The following is a 21,565-nucleotide window of genomic DNA, read 5'->3' as shown; positions in this document are numbered from 1 at the left end:
TTCCATATTCGGTATTATACAGTAAACAATTGCGGTAGCAAGTGTCGTGTGTAAACAGTTTAGCGTCAGTGGTATTTTTTATCTTTTTGGTCGTCCGGTATCATTGATCCTAGCATGTACTGAAGATTGAAAACAGCTTAAGTCGGTGCTAGGGGGTGCGAGGGATGTCACACTTTCCCTATCATCCCGCATGAACAGACTGCAGTTTTCATGTAATTCTGTAGTTTTTCATTGCTTCCAGGTATTTATTTTGGGGAAAATCCGTCAATTTCGTTGCAAGTGTTACATGGATTTGACCATATTACACCATCAGGTTCCATCTAAGACTTGATGTACCTTTTGTTCAAAAATACCTTTAAAAATGACTAATATCATAAAATTATCTGTGTTAACTTCATGACCATGTAACATAATTTTTATTTAATTCTTGAAGTGTAATCAATAACAACAAACAAATGGTGAATGTGGTACTGCTTTTTATTTCTTTTTTCCTCATCAGAATTCATATATCAAAGTTGTCATAAATATACTGTAGTAAAGTTGTTAAATTCATGCAGATTCATCATTTAGCTATTAAGATTTTCCAAAATATAATTTTTAAAAGATATATTTTCTTCTTTAAATGGTTTTTCTTATTTTTATACTTACATTGCTATATCCAGCTGCATTAAAACATTTAAAGTAACAACATATATCAGATTTCCACATAAACAATGTTTTTTCTTGTATATATTAAACATGTATATATAATTTATGCAATATTGTGTATATATGACATGAAAAAAGCAAAATATACATGAACATCAATCAAAAATAAACTTCACCGTTACCAGGGAAACGAAACATATATATCACTTACATCAGCACTAATCAGTAAAGTTCATAAAAAGAGATAACATTTAAAAGCCCATGGGAATGTCAAAAGTTATTCACCTAAATAAGTGAAGAAAATAAATACGATTTTGTAATAAATATTAAAAGAAAACATTAAATGTGAAACAATCATAATCATAATATTCAACTGGCAATAAATCTGATTTGTTTAACCACCAGATACTAACAATTATTAAAAAGATATCCACCGAAATAAAAATTTTTAACTGCCTTTAGTTCTTCATTAAAAAATATGGTTGTTATGTAATCATTCGAAAATAGATATATTTGAATTTGCAAAAAATAGGTTACCTTCCTTACAAAGTCATAAATATATCAGTACAAAAGTCAAAGAAAATGAACATTTTTTTTTAAAGAGAAGGGGTACGGTAATTCTCCAGAGCTGAACATTTATTTAAGGGGAAAATTTACATGACTTGGGTCACTGTTTCTTCCACATCATTAAATATCACTTACATATCACAATAAAAAAACTGCAAAGAAACGACCAATGAAAACAGACAGATAGACAGACGGACAAATAACAAAGAATAACCCATTGCACTCACCCTCATGTATAACAACAACCAAATGAAATAAAAATGTTTTGAATAAAAAAATGGGAGGAAAAAACTCTCGTATAAAAATTTTCAACAAATAAAAATCTCTTAAAAAATCACTAACTAAATGATCAAAGTTTACTAACATTACAAGTGAATATCTGTAAATAATAATGTCCGATGAAGCTTGGAAAGTTGAAAATACACAGGTATATCATAATTATGCCTAAAGAGTATTCCTTTTCATCACTTAATAAATTATAACATTTAGGCTTGAAATAATATCAGGTAAACAACTTAAGCTTAGAACAGCAATAAATGCATACATGTATATAAAATAAAATCATACATATTTTTTTTAGTATAAAAAAGCAAATTGTCACAACCTACACATGTATTTCCTTTTAAAAAAACATTATAGGAAAAAATAATCAAACACAGAAAAGGGGGGAATAAAAGCAACATCTGGTGTTTTTTCAGGCATTAAATGTATGTCAAACAATTATAAAATGAGACAGATAATACAATAATTGACAATTAAAGATGGTGTCTAATTCTTGTTAACAGTGAGTTTATATATTGTTGTATATGGTGTGCTGAATCTTCATGTTCTAAAAATGGTTTCTTGTCTATTATTAGCATACAATAGCACTGCTGTTCATTCTCAGGTCTTGAAAAAATACAGCAATCAATCCATTGCGAAATATAGGTGATACAGGTCAATTTATATCATGATTTATTACACAGACAAACCTTATGATAATGAACTCTTCTGAATTAGAAACAGTGATGGTCTATTCACTCTAAGATGAAATGAAATAATGCCCCATAGCACCAGATAAAGGAGTAGACAAAATATTCAAATTGAATAAAAAATAGGATTTCTTCATAAATTGATTAAATTTGATAATTATGAAATATTGGATGTTAATAACATATAGATGACATTGAACAAATCAAAACTTTGTTTCTGCTTAATTTTTTTATTTATAAAAACAATATACACCAAATAGTTCTGGGGAAATTGATATTAATCATATAGTAGAAGAAAAACACACACATAAGTGAATGCATATGAATACACACACATGCACATTTGCTGCCTTGAATATGAGAATTAAATCAATACATCAATCAATAAATCAATGAATAAATCAATCAATACCCAAACTAATAACAGATCAAATAATAACTTAGGACAAAAAACCATATACACATACATGTAACAGTTAATATGATCCAATGCTGATTCAAAACAATATTGCATGTTACAAAAATTCATGCAGATCCTGATTTTAACGTTGCAACCATGTCTTTTATTTTTAATTAAATGTGCATAGGCCATTTTGACATATTTCATACGAGTTTATCAACATGAATGAGGTAAACATGATACAAATGTGCAAAAAAATAATGTTGTTGTTCTTTACCATTTTTTTCGTTAAATCTCATATTCACATCCTTACGAATTTTGTTTTATTAAAATATATGCTATTTTCCTTACAAATGTGTAAATCTTGGAAAAAATGATTTAATTTTATTTTTTGCTATTGTCTTATGTTTTGGTACATAAAATTTAAAAAAGAACAGTTCAAAAGTTTTAAATTATTTCGATGTTTTAACCTTTTGTATGATTATTTTTTTTATAGGTTAGTTTTAACCTTTTGGATGATTATATTTTTTATAGGTTAAAAAGCTGTCATGACTGTATCTGTTTATTAAATGGAATTAATGTACTAGAGTATTAATCACTCTATATATGGCAATGGTAAGTTACCTGCAAAACAGCTTGTCTTAGGCACTTTGAACAATAAATAACCATTCAAACACACAATACAGTATATATATACATGTACATTATTCATAGGCAATCTTTGCACCAAATACTTGATATACTTCTGTGTTCACAAAGCAAGCATCGGTCAGTTTCTCTCTCCCTCGAAAAAAGTGCAGTTCTACTCTATACTTTACCCCTTTCTACACTCCCCCCCCCCCTCCCACTTTTTCATAGTATATGATTTCAAAATAGCAAATATGATTCATGTCACATTTGAATAAAAAAATGCCATTCTCAATGAATGATACAATATTTGCCAAATTGATTGAAAATGGAAACTCTTTTTAACTTTGTATATTGGTTGAAACTTAATTCTGAAAACAATTGTTTTGCCTATATTCAATAAAAAAAATTTAAATTTCATTTTCAAATCTAGAATATTTGTTTCCATTTTCAATCCTTACAATGACCATACAGATTTTCTGTAGTTGTTGTTGTTTTTTACCAATACAAATAACCCTTTACTACATTTTGATTAGATATCAAGAGTTTTTCCCCTGCAAATTAAGATAAGACTATTTTCTAAACTTTGTTAGATTAAATAAAACATCTACATCCAAAATGAAATCTGTATGCTCATCGGATATTTTTATCATTTTTTTTTTCCACACATTTTTTACTTTTTTATTTTATTTTCGTACACAAGTTTCCACTTTTTACAATATTCACAATGAAACTTTATCTTTCCAATATCTTTCATCATGATCACCTCTTTAAAGGCTTTTTCCAAACTTGATTGCTTTCGAAGCAGATGCAGTACTTTTACTTCCAAGTATTAACAATATACTCTGTAAAGTTCACATTTATTGTGGAGGAAACCATTGTTTCAACTCAAAATGTTTTCAATGTCGTCACATAACATGGTAACATGTCTGATGATAATCAAAGACCGTCAAGTCAAAACATAACATGTTCTTCAGCATGGAGTATACCGACAGTCATTTCTTTAATAATCAATCAAGCAGCACCATTCTGCAATAAATATCAAGCAGACAAAATAACCAGCCAATCAGGCTTAAGGTTACATCCTCGATCTATCTGCTTTTATTATTAACAAATTCACAGACTGTCAAAACTGCAATTAGCAGATTTTTTTTGTGATTACATATCATCTTGAATCACCTGGGGCAGCAACTTGGCATTTCAATCCAATTTCAATGGATTACCAATTAACTGTCAACAATATGAACAGCATTATAGTGGAGCTAAAAGCTCTAACACATAGTATTTCATAGTTAATGTGTGGATTTCATTTTTCCACAACTGCAGGCTATCAATTAGCACTGCTTTTAATCCGCCCCCACTAATTCACCCATTCAAATCACTCTCCGCAACAGTGATGCACCTTTCAGTCCATTGTATGTGCACCTATTTTTGTATAATTAAGCTAACCATGAATACAGGTTGCAAAACTATGTCACATTTTCTAATGGACATCTAATTAACAGTGTTATTGCACTGCTATTATCCCTATCCTCTCTGTAGGATATGTATGTACCTCTGTACATTATTTTGGTGCTGTTGCACCCTTTAGAACTCTAGTGAAAATTATAATTTTACTCTTAACAACAATAACTCAATCTGTAAAATCACCAAAGTGTACAAAATTCTCACAGTATACTGTTATAATTTGTGTTTTTTTTTATATTCTTTTTTTTTTCAATTTTATATTTCTTCTCTCACACATTTAACTTATTTTTTTTTTTTTTTTCAACATGGGTTTTCACTTAATTTTATATTTTTACTTCCTTATAGTTCATAAAAAATTTTTAAAAATAATAAATTCTTCTCTCAATAATTGTACAGAAGACATGTACATTAAAATTGTTCTGTATTGTTAATTAATCATATTATAACACTATACTGTGAGTATCTAAACAAACTTTCAGACATTTCAATTCTTTATCAATACAATAAAAATTTGTCATTTCATACAATGCATTTTCCATACCACAGATCTCTTTTGTCAGACAGTGGCACCCCTATGTCCACCTCACAGAGTTCTTTGATCAGACATTTTCCCTTTGTCTGTATTCTCAGACAGTGTTCCTTCACTGTCTATGTCAGGTGCCCTTTTTATCTCCTCCATGCTGGTACAAGTCATAAATATGGGGTTTGTCACTGATCATGTGACTGTCATATCCAGGATTTTCAGTTTACTTTATGGCTCAACATTTCTGGAACCACCTTATCTCGTCACCCAAGTATTTCATATAAATCTCTTTTTTTACATAAGCAGTGTCCTCTTGAAAACATTTTTCACTTAAGTCACTAACTGCTTATTCTTATGAAAACTTGATACAGAATTTATGTTTCTGATCAAATTTATTAAAGCACCTTTAATTGTCTACATATTCAAAGTGCTATCCTGATATGTAATAATGTACAAGATTTTGTTTACAGCCTATGCTATTTATCATTATCAAGCAAACTAAATAACAGTAACTACTTATTAATTTAATCAACAGCAGTAATCAATTATAAATATATGAGGTATTTACAGTGTTTTTTAATAATGCTACCCTGTACAGCAAACTTCTCTAAACTAATAAACCCTACAGTACTCTCCCTTTTGCCATACAAACCCATTATAATTCCCTCCCTCAAAGCTATCTCATAGCTAATATGCCCATCTTAATACATCAACAGCTTTTACATTTTACCCATGTGTATATTTGTATGGTTAAATGCGAAACTCACAACCACATAATTTTTGTACATTTTAAAACCTTAACAATTGATCAAAGTTTTTACATCTCTTTCTACAATAGTAAGTATATGTACAAATAATCTTCTCTCTTTTAAACAAGTAATTTACATTCCCATTCCCTTTTTTTTGTTTATGGTTACAAAACCATAATTTTTGAAACATATTATTCAATATCACAACAATCAAACACTGTTTTCATATTCCCACCTCAATGCACGCTCATTTTTAGGACATTTTTGCATCTTTCAGGGCCATTCCAGGGCCTATTCACTGTACAACTATGCAACATACAGGGCAAGCACAATCTCTTGTTTTATTTATAACCCATCCAGGGCCTATACAACTAGTTTAAGGATATTTACATCAAAAATTTACATAGGAGGGGGCCCATCTACATATTTCAGCTCTGGAGAAAACCTTAAGGAAAAATCTAGTAACTTGTGTAAAGAATCTGGAGCAAATAAGTAAAGCAGCCCTAAAAACACAGCAACGGCAATGGCTTGTATTGGAAACCACTTCAGCCAATCACTTGAACTCTTCTTCACAGGTAGTTGTGGAACTGACCTCTTTGGTTTTACTACTTCAGTGATCCTGTAAAACAAAAACAACCTTTTAGTTTTTTTTGGTTTTACTACTTCAGTGATCCTGTTAAACAAAAACAATCTTTTAAGTTTATTTTTTTCAAACTGACAATAATACCTATATCTTAACAAAGGAACATTTTTCTTTGTTAAATTAACACTTAGAATTATAGTTCAAAATCTGTTACCATTCCATTTAAATATAATCCTGAGTATTAAAAAAATCAAACCTAGATTTTTCTGTTTCCATGGGAACAACTTCCGGCTTCTGAAACATGAAATCGACCTCATCTACCTCCATTCTGTCCTCAACTTCCATTCCAGAATCCTGAAATATATAAAACAATGGCTTTCTTGTGGAATAATGTAATACATTAGAAGAATAACTTGCTCACTATTTAGCAAAAATGAAAGCTGTGAGACAATCAATTGTAATCAAATCAATTCTTACTGTTTCAAGGAGAAATACAGTCTTGCTTAAATAATTGAAGCAAATATCTTTTTAGTTCTAATCATAGTTTAAAATGCTATATATTTACAGTAATAGTTAATGATTTGCTTTAGAAACAGAACGAATTATGGATTAAGAATTCAATGTCATGAAAACCATTCACATAGATAGTTTAAAATAAAAGAAAATAAGAGACTACACACTTGTTCAACATCTTTCTCATGTAGTTGTCGAGCCAATAAGTCTGAGTCCATCATCTCCTGACACTGTCTCTGTGCCACGTACAGTTGATTACGTATATCAGCAATACTAGCTGTGAGGTCTGTCTGTAACTCATCGTCAGAGACGTCCATTAACTCACCACGTAAACGCTGTAGAGTCATCAACTTCTCCTCATACACACCCAAGTTGTTTATTAACTTCTAAAAAATTGTAAAATTAAAATAAATATGGGCATACAGGTTTTCATCACAGTTTTAAATTTTGCTTACAACTTTTAATACATAACATATCTAGAAGCAGTGAAATATAACTTTCCTTACAAAAAAGTTTCTATAATTACAATTTAATTACATGTATGTATGCAGCACCAACCATGTTTTTTATTTGTACTCATATGGGCGTTTTTTAAATCACAATTTTAACACATTTTTTGGTCACATCTCATTACTCTTATTAAGTCTACCTAACCAGTTTCCTTGGATAACTAATCAGTAATTAACAATTTCTCCACAAGTAACAGACTACCATGCCATTTATGATTTTTTTTAATTTATACTTATGAAAATAAAGTCAGAATACTAAAATATCAAAGTATCAACTTTACACCAGTCTTAGAACAAGACTGATGGTTACATCGAATTTGAGCATAAATTAATTACTGATAAAATTTCATCTCTATACTGGTAAACTTTAAAGTTTATAGCATTTATAATTAAAGACTGAAAACTGAATATCAACATTAAGTAAGGCACAAAAAAGTTTCTATTTACAATACCAGAAAAAAGTCTTTGCTACCTTAAGGTCATCATCTACTCCAACCCTTGACCCATGCTCATCAATCTCCTGTGAGAATGCTAGCTTCTCCAGCAGCTCTCGTTCTTGAGTGAGCAAAAATTCCAGCTCAGATCTGGTCTCTTTGTACTCCTGCCATACATATTGTATGTGCTCCAGCTCTAATACACGATTTGTACATCTGTAATAAATTGAGATTTTTTTTAAAGATGTGCTTTTGATATACATACTAGAGCTAATAGTAAGATGTGAAAATTAACAAAAACCAGTCAAATTTTAGATTTTAACAATGTTATTGTCTTGAAATACATTGGAGAGAATGATCTTTCACTTTGATAAGCTGTGAAATGGACACCTACTCTTCTGTTAATTTATAACTGCCTATTAGTACATGTAATTTGAGAGGCTGTCTTTTATCAGAATGCATAAATTCAATAGCAGACAGTAAGGTCTGGTCGTGCAAGATGGCCTGTACTTGTGGCATAAGTTAGTTATTATCACTGCTAATATATATCCTTATCATACTAAATATCTTAAATTGACTTTTCCATCTTTTAATCTGGACAAAACCATTTTTATTTCTCGGGAAAATTTCATACTAAGTACTGACTGAATAGCAAACAGTACAGACAATAGTAAGACCACGCAATGTTAGTCTGCCCAGATCACGTGTATATTCAGCAGTTGCTGCTAGCAGGTTAAGGGTTCAATAAATTTAAGGGACATTATTTCACTCAAAGTTATATAAGCTTCGGGAAAAGTAGTTTTATTTGGAGTGTATAAAAAACTAATAAGGTCTTATTTAGGTCAGATTTGTTTACTAAGCATATATTGAAGTTTGATCTCTCCTGCCCAGATATGATGACTCATCTTGGTCTACATTGGTAGCATGGTTGAATTCAGTAACCTCCAAAGAAGCTAACAATAAAAAGAAATAATATTTTGTGTAATCTTACTGTTGCATGAGCTCATCTATTTTGTCCTCTGTGTTCTGTATCTGAAGCAGGAAACCGTCCATGTTCACTGAAGGATTCTGGGTAGAGAATGTTGTCACGGCAACTCTTAAGTCACCCAATATCTGCTTTTGACACTGTAAATACTTTATTTTATCCTGAAAATACACAAAATAAATACTTCTTCAGTAATTCATAAATACTGTAAAATAAATGAATTTGTTTAAATTCAATTATTTAAAAAATTAAAAAAAAGAAAGTTAACAGTGCAAGTCATAGTATTTAAAAAATTATATAAATTCTACTTTCTTAACAAAGCAAAAACATTAAAATCTTTCTTTGGGAAATAGACAAATGATGCTGTGATGCAAAGCACATTCATCAAAATTCAATGAAAGAAAATAAACATAAAAAAAAATCTCAATTGAACTAATATATTAATATAACATTTTTACCATACCTGTACACCTAGAATATTTGCCTTGAGGTCTTCCATACTTTTAAACCTTCTTTTCTCGGCCTCTGGTACCCCTTCTGTAGCCACACCTTCTATAGACAGGAATGTGGCATACATTGTCTTCACTTCCTGAGACTGGTTACGTCTGTCAGATGCCAGGGCGTGTAACTTCTCCCACTGGTATAACAGATCTATAATATACGAGACAATGAATTCATATTTATTTCCATTATGCAGTAATCTATAGTTATATTTATTTTGATAAAATGTCTAATAAATCATACTCGGGACAATATAGATCCCTACGTAGCAATAAAAAAATGATTATCTAAGATTCCATCTTTATTGAGTTTGTTCATACAAGACAATACTGAATAGAAAGTACAACATATCTGATGCCAGGCCTAGCACTGGCATAAACAGTATTCAATCCTCCAAAAGTTTACAGATCCATTTTAAGCTAGTATTTCATCACTCTCTTTACCCCCAAAAAGTCTAAATAAATATCAATATAACAATAAAGAATACTGTGACACTAACTGTCTATGGTTAAACACTAGACACGTACACATATTTGAGAAAGAAAATACATGTTTTCAGACAATTCTATAATAAGTCTGCCAAATTATTTTGGCTTAGAATTTTTATTTCATGCTTTCCAGTGTTTTATTGTAATATATCAGATGATTATATTCTGATAAACCACTAGTGAAATTTATAAAATATAATTTTCACTGTAGCCGGACTATATCTGAATGCGGATGAAAAGAAAATCATAACTAAATGGAATAACAGGCAGAAATAAATGCCGTCATGCGTAAATTTTGCTTCTTTAGGAAAAGAAAGTCGATGTCATCATACATCATGTTAAAAATGTAACAAAATTAGAGAAATGTAACAGACCTATATTTCAAAATTGATAATGTGACGTCATGATGTGATGACGTCACAAGGAAGAATGCGCGACGTTACGCGGCAAAATTAGTAAAAAAGTACTTAAAATCACTTAAAAAGCATGAAATAAAAAGAAAATTTATTTGTTTTACATATAAGATTGAAATATATTTCATTCGTGAACACCAGCTATTATATTTTCACTCGTGGCTACGCCACTCGTGAAAATATTGCGTCTGGTGTTCACTCAGTGAAATTATATTTCAATCTTACATGCAAAACAAACAAATATCCTCTATGTATCTATCTTTTTGAAGATGAGAAAACTGAATACATAGTTCGTTTTTTTTTGGAAATGAGAAACAGAAGGGGGGAAGGATTTTTTTGGGGGCAGGGTGTGCAGGCAGGATTTAATTCACAGTGATACTGGAAAGATCACTATGCTGATTTTCATGACTTACTGGTGGAAAATGACCTCAAGTGTTCCTTGGTGTATTATCCCAGGCACAAGCTGGTACATAGGTGAAAATCATATAATTATCTTTTGCTAAGAATTAACCACCCTTCGCTTTATTTTTTGTTCATTAAGAAATGCATTTCTTTGCAGGTTTTGGTGATAGCTAAATGATTTAAAATTGTCTCTATGATGTACAGTAATTTAACCCTTAACCTACTGAATGTGTATAATGGACTTGTTGATCTGCCATTTTTGGAACTTTCTATTATCAAAATTTGGGATATCAATATTGGCAGGCTTGTATGGATTTATGCTAGGGCTGTCAGGGGTTAGCAAAACAGTACTGCTTACCGTTTATCCTACCATACTAAATTCTTGGATTTTTAACATCATCTATTTTTTTATTGATATTAAGATAGCCAATTTGATGTGTATTTTGTTGTATTCAACAAAGACTTGAAAACATATTCTATTATGGAGTAACTGTTGTCCATAAGGAAATTTCTTATCAGTTCTTGGCTAAAAAAAACGACCAAACCGGTTTAAAGCGATGTCCTTAAGTTATACTGATGACAAAGGCTAATCACCTTCCAGCAGGTTAAAGCAATAAACAACAACAACAACAACGTCCAAAACAAAAAAATATGCAAATCTAAGCTGACTTTGACTGGGTATTTTTCACTGAAGAAATTTCAGATTTTCCTGAAATCTTTATGCCATCGTAAAAGTCAATTTGCTTCATGTACACCTCCCTTATTTTGACATAAAAACTGGGAAATTTCTACACAAGTATTCTGGAACTAATGAACAATGCCTGTAAATTAAATTATGCTGCTACAAAAAAAACTCTCATCTGCAAGATGAAACTTAATTACTTCATTTGAACGTCCAGCTTTACAATGAAAAAAACAAAAAAAAATATTTTAACAAAATGTTTTTATCCAAACAAGACAACTTTTTTTATGAAAATTAAAGAAAGTTTTAAATAGTTGAAAATGATCTTTATTTTTTATAAAGTTTAAATTGAATATAAAATAAGCAGCCCTGGCTCAATTTTGGTTGTGACGCCAGTAGTTCAACTCAGGTGCAGTTGTTTGCGCCTGAAATAATGCATCAAGGAGCACTTAAGCTCTCCCTCCAAGATGGCAAAATCATTTGACAATGATGGCAAGACTTAGTTATATATAATGCAGATAGTGGTGGGGAAAAAAAGAGATGAATTTCAGAAGCTTTTAATGAATGTATAATCATACACCTTCATGCATGTTACCTTGAATAGTTTTTATATCAGCCTCTGTGACGTCAGCTTGGTCAAGATGCTGACTTATAGCCTCTAAACATTTAATGTTTGTTTCTATAGTCGCCAACAATTCACCCTGAAATATTACAAACAAACAATTTAAAAATGTAAACTTCTATTTATTTAACTCTGAATTTTTCAACTACATGTATAGTTAAACCATTACAACCAATAAAAAGCAAGGTCAACTTCTACTATGCATTCTGTCCAGACTTTACACAAGTGAATTTACTAAAATCAGCAGTCTAATTTCAGCCTTGATTGCAAGTACATTTATATGGTATCGGTACTTTTTACATGTTTCCTAGAAAATAGACAAAAAATGCAATGCATTAAGACAATCTGATGTTATTTCTCCCAATGCTCAGTGTAACATTAGTTCTCTAGGTTTTTTGGGACTTTTTTCTTTTCAAGTAAAACAGATAACATGAGTTGCATATTGCACATTTTAAGACATTTCAATTAAAATGTAGGAAAATGAGAAAATTTCCATTACAACAAGATCAATCCCATAGACAATTTGCAATTTGAGTTTTCAACGCTTCTTGATTATCCATTCAACAGTGAAACTGTTGAGAATGGAAAATTTCACGGAAATATCAAACTACAGTAGACTCCGCTTATAACGAATTCAATGGGACATTTAAATATCGTTAGGTATATCCGAAGTTTGCTAAAAGCGAAGTAGCAAAAACATGCTGACTTCTAATGTGGACAAATTAGCCATGAAAAAGACATATCTGTCACCAGTGTAATCGTTTTTTTACGGCAGCGGTAATTTTATTTAGATTAGTTTAATAATATTTTATTGCAACTATATAAAACATGTAAGATATGAATAACACAAAAACAAATGTAAATATAAGTATAGAGCAACAGCCCTTCCCACAAAATCTAACTCTTATAATAGATATATGCGGAGCATTTTATTTAGACATGTAGGATATATAAAACTAGAACTATCACTAAATGTGATTAATACCCCCACAAGTCTGCTTCGGAAATGAGGATGTTAGTAGTAACAGAATACCTTGTAAAAGAATTGAAATATAGAGTTATGGTTGTGGGCAATTAAAGATAATTGTGGTTCATGTATGTTGCATTTCCTTTCAATGTGGTTGGCCATTGATGAAGTTTAATTGAATTACTCTGTAATAAGTCCAGAAAGACAAAGAAAAAGAACAAAGGGCAAGTACTCTATAACTATAGAGTTATAGTTCTTGTGCACTGCACTTCCTCTTATTGTGCTTGACCATTGTATGAAGTTGTTTTGAATTCCAACCAGTACGTTTTGAGTTATGCTCCGGACAAGGAAAAGTATCAAAGGGCAGTAACTCTGTATTTTGTCAAAATGGAGTTATGGCTCTTGTGCACTGCACTTTCTTTTAATGTCCTTGACAACTGTATGAAGTTGTACTGAATTCCAAACAGTAGTTTTCAAGTTATGCTCTGGACAAGGAAAAGTAACAAAGGGCAATAACTCTGTAATTAGTCAAGATGGAGTTATGGTTCTTGTGCACTGCACTTCCCCTTATTGTGCTTGACGATTGTATGAAGTTGTACTGAATTCCAAACAGTAGTTTTCAAGTTATGCTCTGGACAAGGAAAAGTAACAAAGGGCAGTAACTCTGTAATTAGTCAAGATGGAGTTATGGTTCTTATGCACTGCACTTCCTCTCAATGTGCTTGACCATTGTATGAAGTTATAATGAATTCCAACAATTAGTCTTCAAGTTATGGTCCGGACAAAAGAAAGCAATGGAAAAGTAACAAAGGGCAATAACTCTGTAATTAGTCAAGATGGAGTTATGGTTCTTGTGCACTGCACTTCCCCTTATTGTGTTTGACCATTGTATGAAGTTGTTTTGAATTCCAACCAGTAGTTTTAAAGTCATGCTCTGGACAAGGAAAAGAAACAAAGAGCAGTAACTCTGTAATAAGTCAAGATGGAGTTATGGTTCTTGTGCACTGCACTTCCTCTCAATGTGCTGGACCATTGTATGAAGTTATAATGAATTCCAACAATTAGTCTTCAAGTAATGGTCCGGACAAAAGAAACCAATGGAAAAGTAACAAAGGGCAGTAACTCTGTAATTACTTTAGATAGAGTTATGGTTCTTATGTACTGCACTTCCTCTCAATGTGCTTGACCATTGTATGTAGTTATATTGAATTCCAACCATTAGTCTTCAAGTTATGGTCCGGACAAAAAAAAAAGCAATGGAAAAGCAACAAAGGGCAATAACTCTGTAATTAATTTAGATAGAGTTATGGTTCTTGTGCACTGCACTTCCCCTTATTGTGTTTGACAATTGTATGAAGTTGTTTTGAATTCCAACCAGTAGTTTTCAAGTTATGCCCCGGACAAGGAAAAGTAACAAAGGGCAATAACTCTGTAATTAGTCAAGATAGAGTTATGTTTCTTACGCACTGCACTTCCTCTCAATGTGCTTGACCATTGTATGTAGTTATATTAAATTCCAACCATTAGTCTTCAAGTTATGCTCCGGACAAGGAAAATGCAACGGACAAAAAAAAAAGCAATGGAAAACCAACAAAGGGCAATAACTCTGTAATTACTTTAGATAGAGTTATGGTTCTTGTACACTGCACTTCCCCTTATTGTGTTTGACAATTGTATGAAGTTGTTTTGAATTCCAACCAGTAGTTTTCAAGTTATGCCCCGGACAAGGAAAAGTAACAAAGGGCAATAACTCTGTAATTAGTCAAGATAGAGTTATGGTTCTTGTGCACTGCACTTCCTCTCAATGTGCTTGACCTTTGTATGTAGTTATATTGAATTCCAACCATTAGTTTTCAAGTTATGCTCCGGACAAGGAAAATGCAACGGACGTCTGGACCGACCGACCGACCGACCGACCGACCAACCGACCGACCACCGGGTGACTCCTATATACCCCCCCCAAACTTCGTTTTTGGGGGTATAATGATTACCATTTGCATTAATTAACTATTTGTTTGTTATCATTTGGTTAATATTCATACAGAGAATCGATAATTTGGTAATTATCGGATATTTACAGTAATTTATCAAACTAGGCTACGAAAAACAAGTAGGAAATTATGTTGTGAGAACATTTTATCAAACTTTTTTCCCTGAAGGCGCAATAACTCGATTGATTGATTATCGGATAGCAGTATTTATGTACTGATCTTTATTCGAGTGAATCCCGATATTTCAATTATAACAGTTTGTTTAAACCGAGGAAATTTAGGTGTTTTTCGCCGTTTGGGGCTTGAAAAAGTTGTTCGCTATAGCCGAAAATTTGTTATAAGCGAGTACGTAATAAGCGATGTGGTTTAATATAAAATAAAGAAGGATTCCGCCGGGGATTTCAGATTTAGTTCGCTATTAATGATAATTCGTTATAAGCGAGTTCGTTATAAGTGGAGTCGACTGTATTAAACTCAAGTTATATATGTAAATGCAGAAAGCAAAATAAATCAATTGTTTCTAGATTGAAATTCACAATAATCCTACCACAATGCATTATTCAATATTAAAACATATCAACATTTTCATTGTTATCAACTTCATTTGTAACCATCGCCTTTAAATGTTCTTCCATAAACAGTCCAGAAAAAATATCATAACCAGAAACTTTGTTTGCTATAGTAACCATGTCTGATACAAGTGACCCTATACATCAACTTTATAACATAGAAGAAACTTAAGAAATTGACATACATATTTTCCTGGGTTTAGATACAGTCCAGTTTTGAGCGGGTCTTTTCTTTTCTTCTTAAGTGACCTATCTGCGACCTTGAGCTGCATTCTCGATTCCTCTAGGACATGATGCAAGTCTTCTATGTCAGAGTCACTGTCCTCAAAATTACCTTTATTTGATGGTACCTGAAATAATAAATAAATACTGTACATATGTATGTAAGCTACTTGACTTATAAATAAATGCAGTATGAAAATTTGTTCATATTACTAGAAAATTAATTGACCTTATGTCAGAGGTTGTTAAGAAATGTTCTAAGTTCAAACTCCGATCTCAGGTATTGGATTGGTCAGAAACCAATTCAGAATACCAAAAACAAGATTGAAACTTTCAAAAATTTTTTAACCCCAATAATGTTCCAAAATTTTTTAAAGTTTTTCAAATTTTTTTAAAAATAAAAAAGCCAATGAGAACTTTTTATGTTTTTAGATAATAATTTAAAATGACAATTTTTAAAAACAAAATTATTACAGTCTTAACAAAATTTCAATAATCAAAATTTGAAAACTTTTTTTCCCTTTTTCCACCCTTGTAATCAAACCTTGCTCATTTCTTATATCAAAACTTTTTAATTCCCTTTTTTGAAAAAAATTTTTATGACAATATATAAAGAGATTTACCTCATTCGGCCTAAAATACATTTTTTCTCTTTAAAATTCCACCAGGTGATTCAATAACAGTTTACATTTACTTTTACGTTGTGTTAATACATAGCTCGAGGTTTACTACATGGAAAGGTTGGCCAAAATTAAAAATTTTCCATATAAGGACAATTTATATGTTCTACATCATTTCTTAACAAAAGATTATAAACTTTTTTCGTTCAAATTATTAACCTTTTTCTACATAATAAATCCTTAAAATTCAAATTAATCAAGTTATTGTAAAGCATACAAAAATGTTGCATATATATAAAAAATTTACACTTTGATCTTTTTTCTATATATTTAAAATATAAGACCTAAAGCATGCATAAAAATACCTTTTATTTAAACTTACATTTTATACAATATCTTATTGTTCTTAGTTTAATATGGTAAGACCAAAATAATACTGAGAATTCATTAAATGCATTGAATATTCATGAAGGCATAAAAGATTATTATAATTCAACTTCATTTGTAGAATTAATTTATAACCTATCTCAACACCTAGTAGAGAAGTTTTATTTCATTTTGAGTTTTTATTACTGTTTCATGATAATAAGATAACGGAAATATTGAAATAAAAAGCTGATTATTTCTATATAGATATGAATACAATGTGCTGACAGAACAGAACATTACAATGAAGGAAATTACACACATAGCATGTTTAATGGAATTCCGAACATTACAATTTCAATACTACAGAATAAAAACATTACAATATACAACAAATGTACAGTATCACTTAATATATTCATTAGAATATATGTAAGCAAAATATATTCATTAGAATATATAAGCAAAAGAAGCTTTGTTAAGTTATCATTTCTTTGACCATTTATTTGAAATTTTGCAATTTTATTGGATACAAAATAATTTCAAAGACTAATACTGGACAAATTTTTTTTCAAACACTCAGTAAATAAACAAGCATATCAAATTAAATGTTCTGCAGATAAAGTAACTGCAATGACTTGATTTGTAAATGACTGAGAACAGATAAACATGATAAGGGAATGAAGACTTAGGGATAAGACTTTAGAACTATACTTTGGCTATTCCTATTATGATTTAAACAATAGAAATGTGATAGATACAGATGACTTTCTGACATATATACAACAGGATCAGGACCGTCTTACCAGTTTTGGTGTAACACCGGTGTATGACTCCTCCTCAGACCTCCTGGCTAGCAACGTGGCAAGGATTGTGGACTGGGGCAGACTAAACTCATCATCAAATTCCATCTCCCCTGGTTCCCATGTCAATGCATCCTCTGGCTGAGATTCACTTCCTGTTGGGTATAAGGCAGCCTGGAACCAGAATTTAAATTAAATTAAAATATGGAGGTTATTACATACATGTATATATATTCCCTATAGAACTTTCTAATCATCATTTTTTTTGTTTTGTTTTTTTGATATTTTACTCAGTACCTCTATTAACAATGTTGCCCTTGTTATCAAAGGAATGTAAAATCAAATTTAACTTTGAAAAAAATAAAATCTAATGTTAATAGAATTGTATCACTGGTTATACTGTAAAAACCATGAAATATGATGCAGCATATATTTGAAATAATGATGATTTTTGTTTAACAGGGAACACATATTTTATCAAATAAAACTATGGCTTCACTCCCCCCCCCCCCCCCAATTATTTTGTCTTCCCTTTTTCTGTTTTAATTTTTGCATGATACCATAAATGCAATTATTATTTAAAAGCAGCAGATAGGGGGATTTAGTATGTAACATGCATTTTGAAAACCAGCAAGTGCCATCATTACAAGAAGCCTTTTCCAGGAATTTCTATCTCTTCTATAATTTTTTTGAAAATCATATCATGTAATAAATGTTGAGGTTAATATATGTTCAAACATACCCAAAGAAAGTACACATAAGGTGCTAGAGATGATTGCACATAGTATTTAATTTATAAAGAATTTTTTTAGTGTCCGATTGTATAGAAAGCTATTAGCTTATAGACACACTTAAATCTGTTCCTGGAACCAACCAATTCTAAGCAATACTGTGTAAAGTTTCTTGCTCAAGGAAACAACAACCTGCCACTGACGGGGTTTGCACCCATGTGGCTAGCGATCATTGAAATACTAGTCTGACGTGTTCACCACTTGGCCATGCCACCACTTTGGCAAGTAATTGAACGCATTTACCCTAGTCAACAGAGAAGCATTGAATTTTATCACTCTTCCTCTTTTGGCACAACTATCATTTCTTAATATATTGTTATGAAATTTGAACTTAATCTTTTACTAGAACAGTATTCTTTTAGGATGGTAAATCTGGACAACATTTCTAAGCTGGTTAAAATGTTTATGTTAAAGGGGCAACATTCGCTGCCGCGGCAGCGAGTATTTGTGGGTGTGACTATTTAGTGATGTAAAACTGTCTGTTATAAACCATGAGCTAAAAATAGAATGCAGTGTTAACCTGCAGAGAGAATGTAAACAAAACAGCATATTTTACACAGGAGAGGTTTAATGGATGTTTTATATAACTCACAGATTAATCAGATTAATTAAAAGACATTATCAAGCCATCTTGTCCAGATATTATTTTTGAAGTCAGTTGTTTTTCATCAAGTCAGACAACTATGTCCAAATCCAAAGGATGTGCCTTACATGGCGACATTTCTTTTAAGAAAAAACTGCTAAAAAAATGATCTTGACAGGAATTAAAATATTTTTAAACTATTAATATATAAAAAATTTATACAAATGATAAAGCATTTGTGAAATGTAATTTTGACTACAAGATATTTACAACAAAAATATAGTGTAAATGAAATATACCTGGAAGTTACTTTTACTGTTTTCATGAAGTTTAAACCATTTAAATACAAGTTGAATCAGTTACTTTGAAATTAAAAAAAAATCATAGATTAATGGATTATTGTAAATTTGTTGGATATAAATATTTTTTGATAAAGTAAGATCGAAAAATTTTATTTTTTTTTTAAAATTTTTCACAAAAGGGCGCGCTGAAAATCCCCTCCCTGAAATAAACGTCTGACAAATCTCCTAAACGAAAAAAACACGCCACGGGGGGCACGTTTACTACTAAAGGGTTTTCATGCCCTTTAATGACTTGGCCCCCCAGGAAATTTAAATTTTTAAAATTTTGACAGCCAAAGTTTTTTTTTCCAGAAACACACAAAAAAGTTTTTTTTTGAAAATTTTTGGCCAACTAATCAAGAAATGACCTACCAGCCAAGGTTTTAAAATTTTTTGGTAATTAATCAAATTTTTAAAAAGGGGCCCCCAAAAGCATCCCATAAAATTTTAATAAAAACCTCCCCTAGCCCCCACGCGGGTTTTTATAGTCCATTTGGGGCCAATTTTTACTCTTTTTTGTGAAAACAATTGAGTCACAACACCCAGAAATTTTGGGCACAGCCATTTTTTTTAATTTATAGCAACCCTTTCCAAATTTTGGAAAGGTCGCGCAAAAAGGGCGCGCGACACAAAGGCGCCAATAGGAAAGGCCGCAAATCAGTTTTTCCCGGGCGCATTTCCCAAAATAGGGAAGGTCCGAAATAAGGGGGTCCCAGACAAAATACTTTTTTTAATTTTTTTTACCCCTTCAGCATTAAATTTGTTTTAACAAAGCATTTTTGGTCTAAAATTTTTATAATGTTTCCTTACTCACAGTTTTATCAAGTCGGGGTTATTTTTAAATTTAGTGTTTTTGAAAACTGGAAAATTTAAATTTTTTGTTTTTTAATGAAACAGTCAATTTAGTTTATAGAAATTCAATCAGTATAAATTTTTTGGTTTTTAAATAAGCCATATTTAAGACATAATTTTTATACTGCAAGAATATTTTGCACTTTTAAGATGAAATTATTGGACAGATAATTTTATCCTATTTGAGTGTTCAAACATAGTAAATTTATATAACTATTATGTATTTTTTTGTACTAATGTTTGTATTGTACAACAGTCTGTATACCTGAACCAGTTGCAGGCCATTTTGAACATTGTAAGCATTGTCAGCATTTTTTTAAAAGGTCGCGCAACATTTCGGTTCGCGCATGATGTTGTGTGGCAAACTGGAGAGGTCGCGCAATAAAGGTCGCGCAACAGTCTACTTTTGCACACCACCCTAGCTGCGCAAACAAAAGGGTATATAAGCTGGGAAACTTTTCAGCTGGTGGTTTGGAGTCTTTTTGAGGTTTTGGAGTTTGAGGAGTTTTGGAGTGGTGGGGTGGTTGAGTTGCAGTTAGTTAGTAAATTGCAGAAATGTATTGTTGAAGGTTGGTTAAGGATTTTACTTTGGTTTTGACTGTTCGATAGAGAAATAAAATGCATTGCATTATTTTGATTTTACTGCAATAAATATAATCCTGCTTTCACTGGACTTGACTTGTTCATTTTACCAGCATAGAGAAATGGTTTACTTTTTAAGCGAAAAACGTGAATAAACAAAACTTTCACAAAAGAAGAGTTTTCGTAACACTGGTGGCAGCGTCGTTGATTAAAGACTTTAACATGCTTCAGCATAGGGATAAAGACTTTTGATTTTTTCATACTTTTGAGTGAATGGACTTACAAAAAAATGGAAAAAGGAATTAGAATCATTGCGTCAGACTTTTTTTCTTTGTGCTGTTTAGAAATAGGAAATATCTCCAAAGAACTAGTTAGTCATAGTGAAAATCTAAACAAGTGCATTTTAGTGATTTTTGTTGAACAAAGTGAATGAAATTTTTAGAAATGAAAAATAATGAAATCAGTGAATTAAAATCATATAATGCAAAATTACGCTGCTCCTATGTTAGACGATGACACTCAGGGTTTAGAAAGAAAGTCAGTAATATGGGACCTAAGAAATCTGCATAGATCTGCATCAGCATCACGTCTGAACAAAATTCAGAACTCACAATGGATTTACGTCAACAACTTTCCAGAAAAAATTTGATGAAAATGATGATTTACAAGCTAATTTAACTTAATGCAATTGGCAAATATTTGAGAAATTATTTGAAAACTGTCAATATTTTTTACAAACCGAAAAAGTTGGATTACAAGAAATTTAGAAAGTGAAAATGAACAATTTCGAAGAG

General features: G+C 31.2%; 1 protein-coding gene across 2 annotated transcripts in view; it reads right to left on the bottom strand.

Annotated features, from left to right (window-relative positions):
- Positions 1-459: 459 nt before the first annotated feature.
- Positions 460-21,565, bottom strand: part of LOC132738570 (uncharacterized) — a 35,927-nt gene continuing 14,821 nt past the window's right edge. For both annotated transcript variants that reach the window (XM_060726083.1, XM_060726082.1), the window contains exons 4-12: positions 17,626-17,796; positions 15,797-15,961; positions 12,058-12,163; positions 9,440-9,627; positions 8,983-9,137; positions 8,030-8,207; positions 7,216-7,434; positions 6,792-6,889; positions 460-6,571 (exon numbers count right to left, since the gene is read on the bottom strand). In XM_060726083.1, the coding sequence (XP_060582066.1) occupies positions 6,352-6,571; positions 6,792-6,889; positions 7,216-7,434; positions 8,030-8,207; positions 8,983-9,137; positions 9,440-9,627; positions 12,058-12,163; positions 15,797-15,961; positions 17,626-17,796 (1,500 nt within the window). In that variant the 3' untranslated portion in view covers positions 460-6,351. The remainder of the gene's footprint in view (positions 6,572-6,791; positions 6,890-7,215; positions 7,435-8,029; positions 8,208-8,982; positions 9,138-9,439; positions 9,628-12,057; positions 12,164-15,796; positions 15,962-17,625; positions 17,797-21,565) is intronic.

This window comes from Ruditapes philippinarum, unplaced genomic scaffold, assembly GCF_026571515.1.
Source record: "Ruditapes philippinarum isolate M1 unplaced genomic scaffold, ASM2657151v2 ctg298_1_1_1_1, whole genome shotgun sequence".
Classification (NCBI taxonomy): Eukaryota; Metazoa; Mollusca; class Bivalvia; order Venerida; family Veneridae; genus Ruditapes; species Ruditapes philippinarum.
Note: the sequence above shows the minus strand (reverse complement) of the source record. Positions and strands in the feature narration are given on the sequence as shown.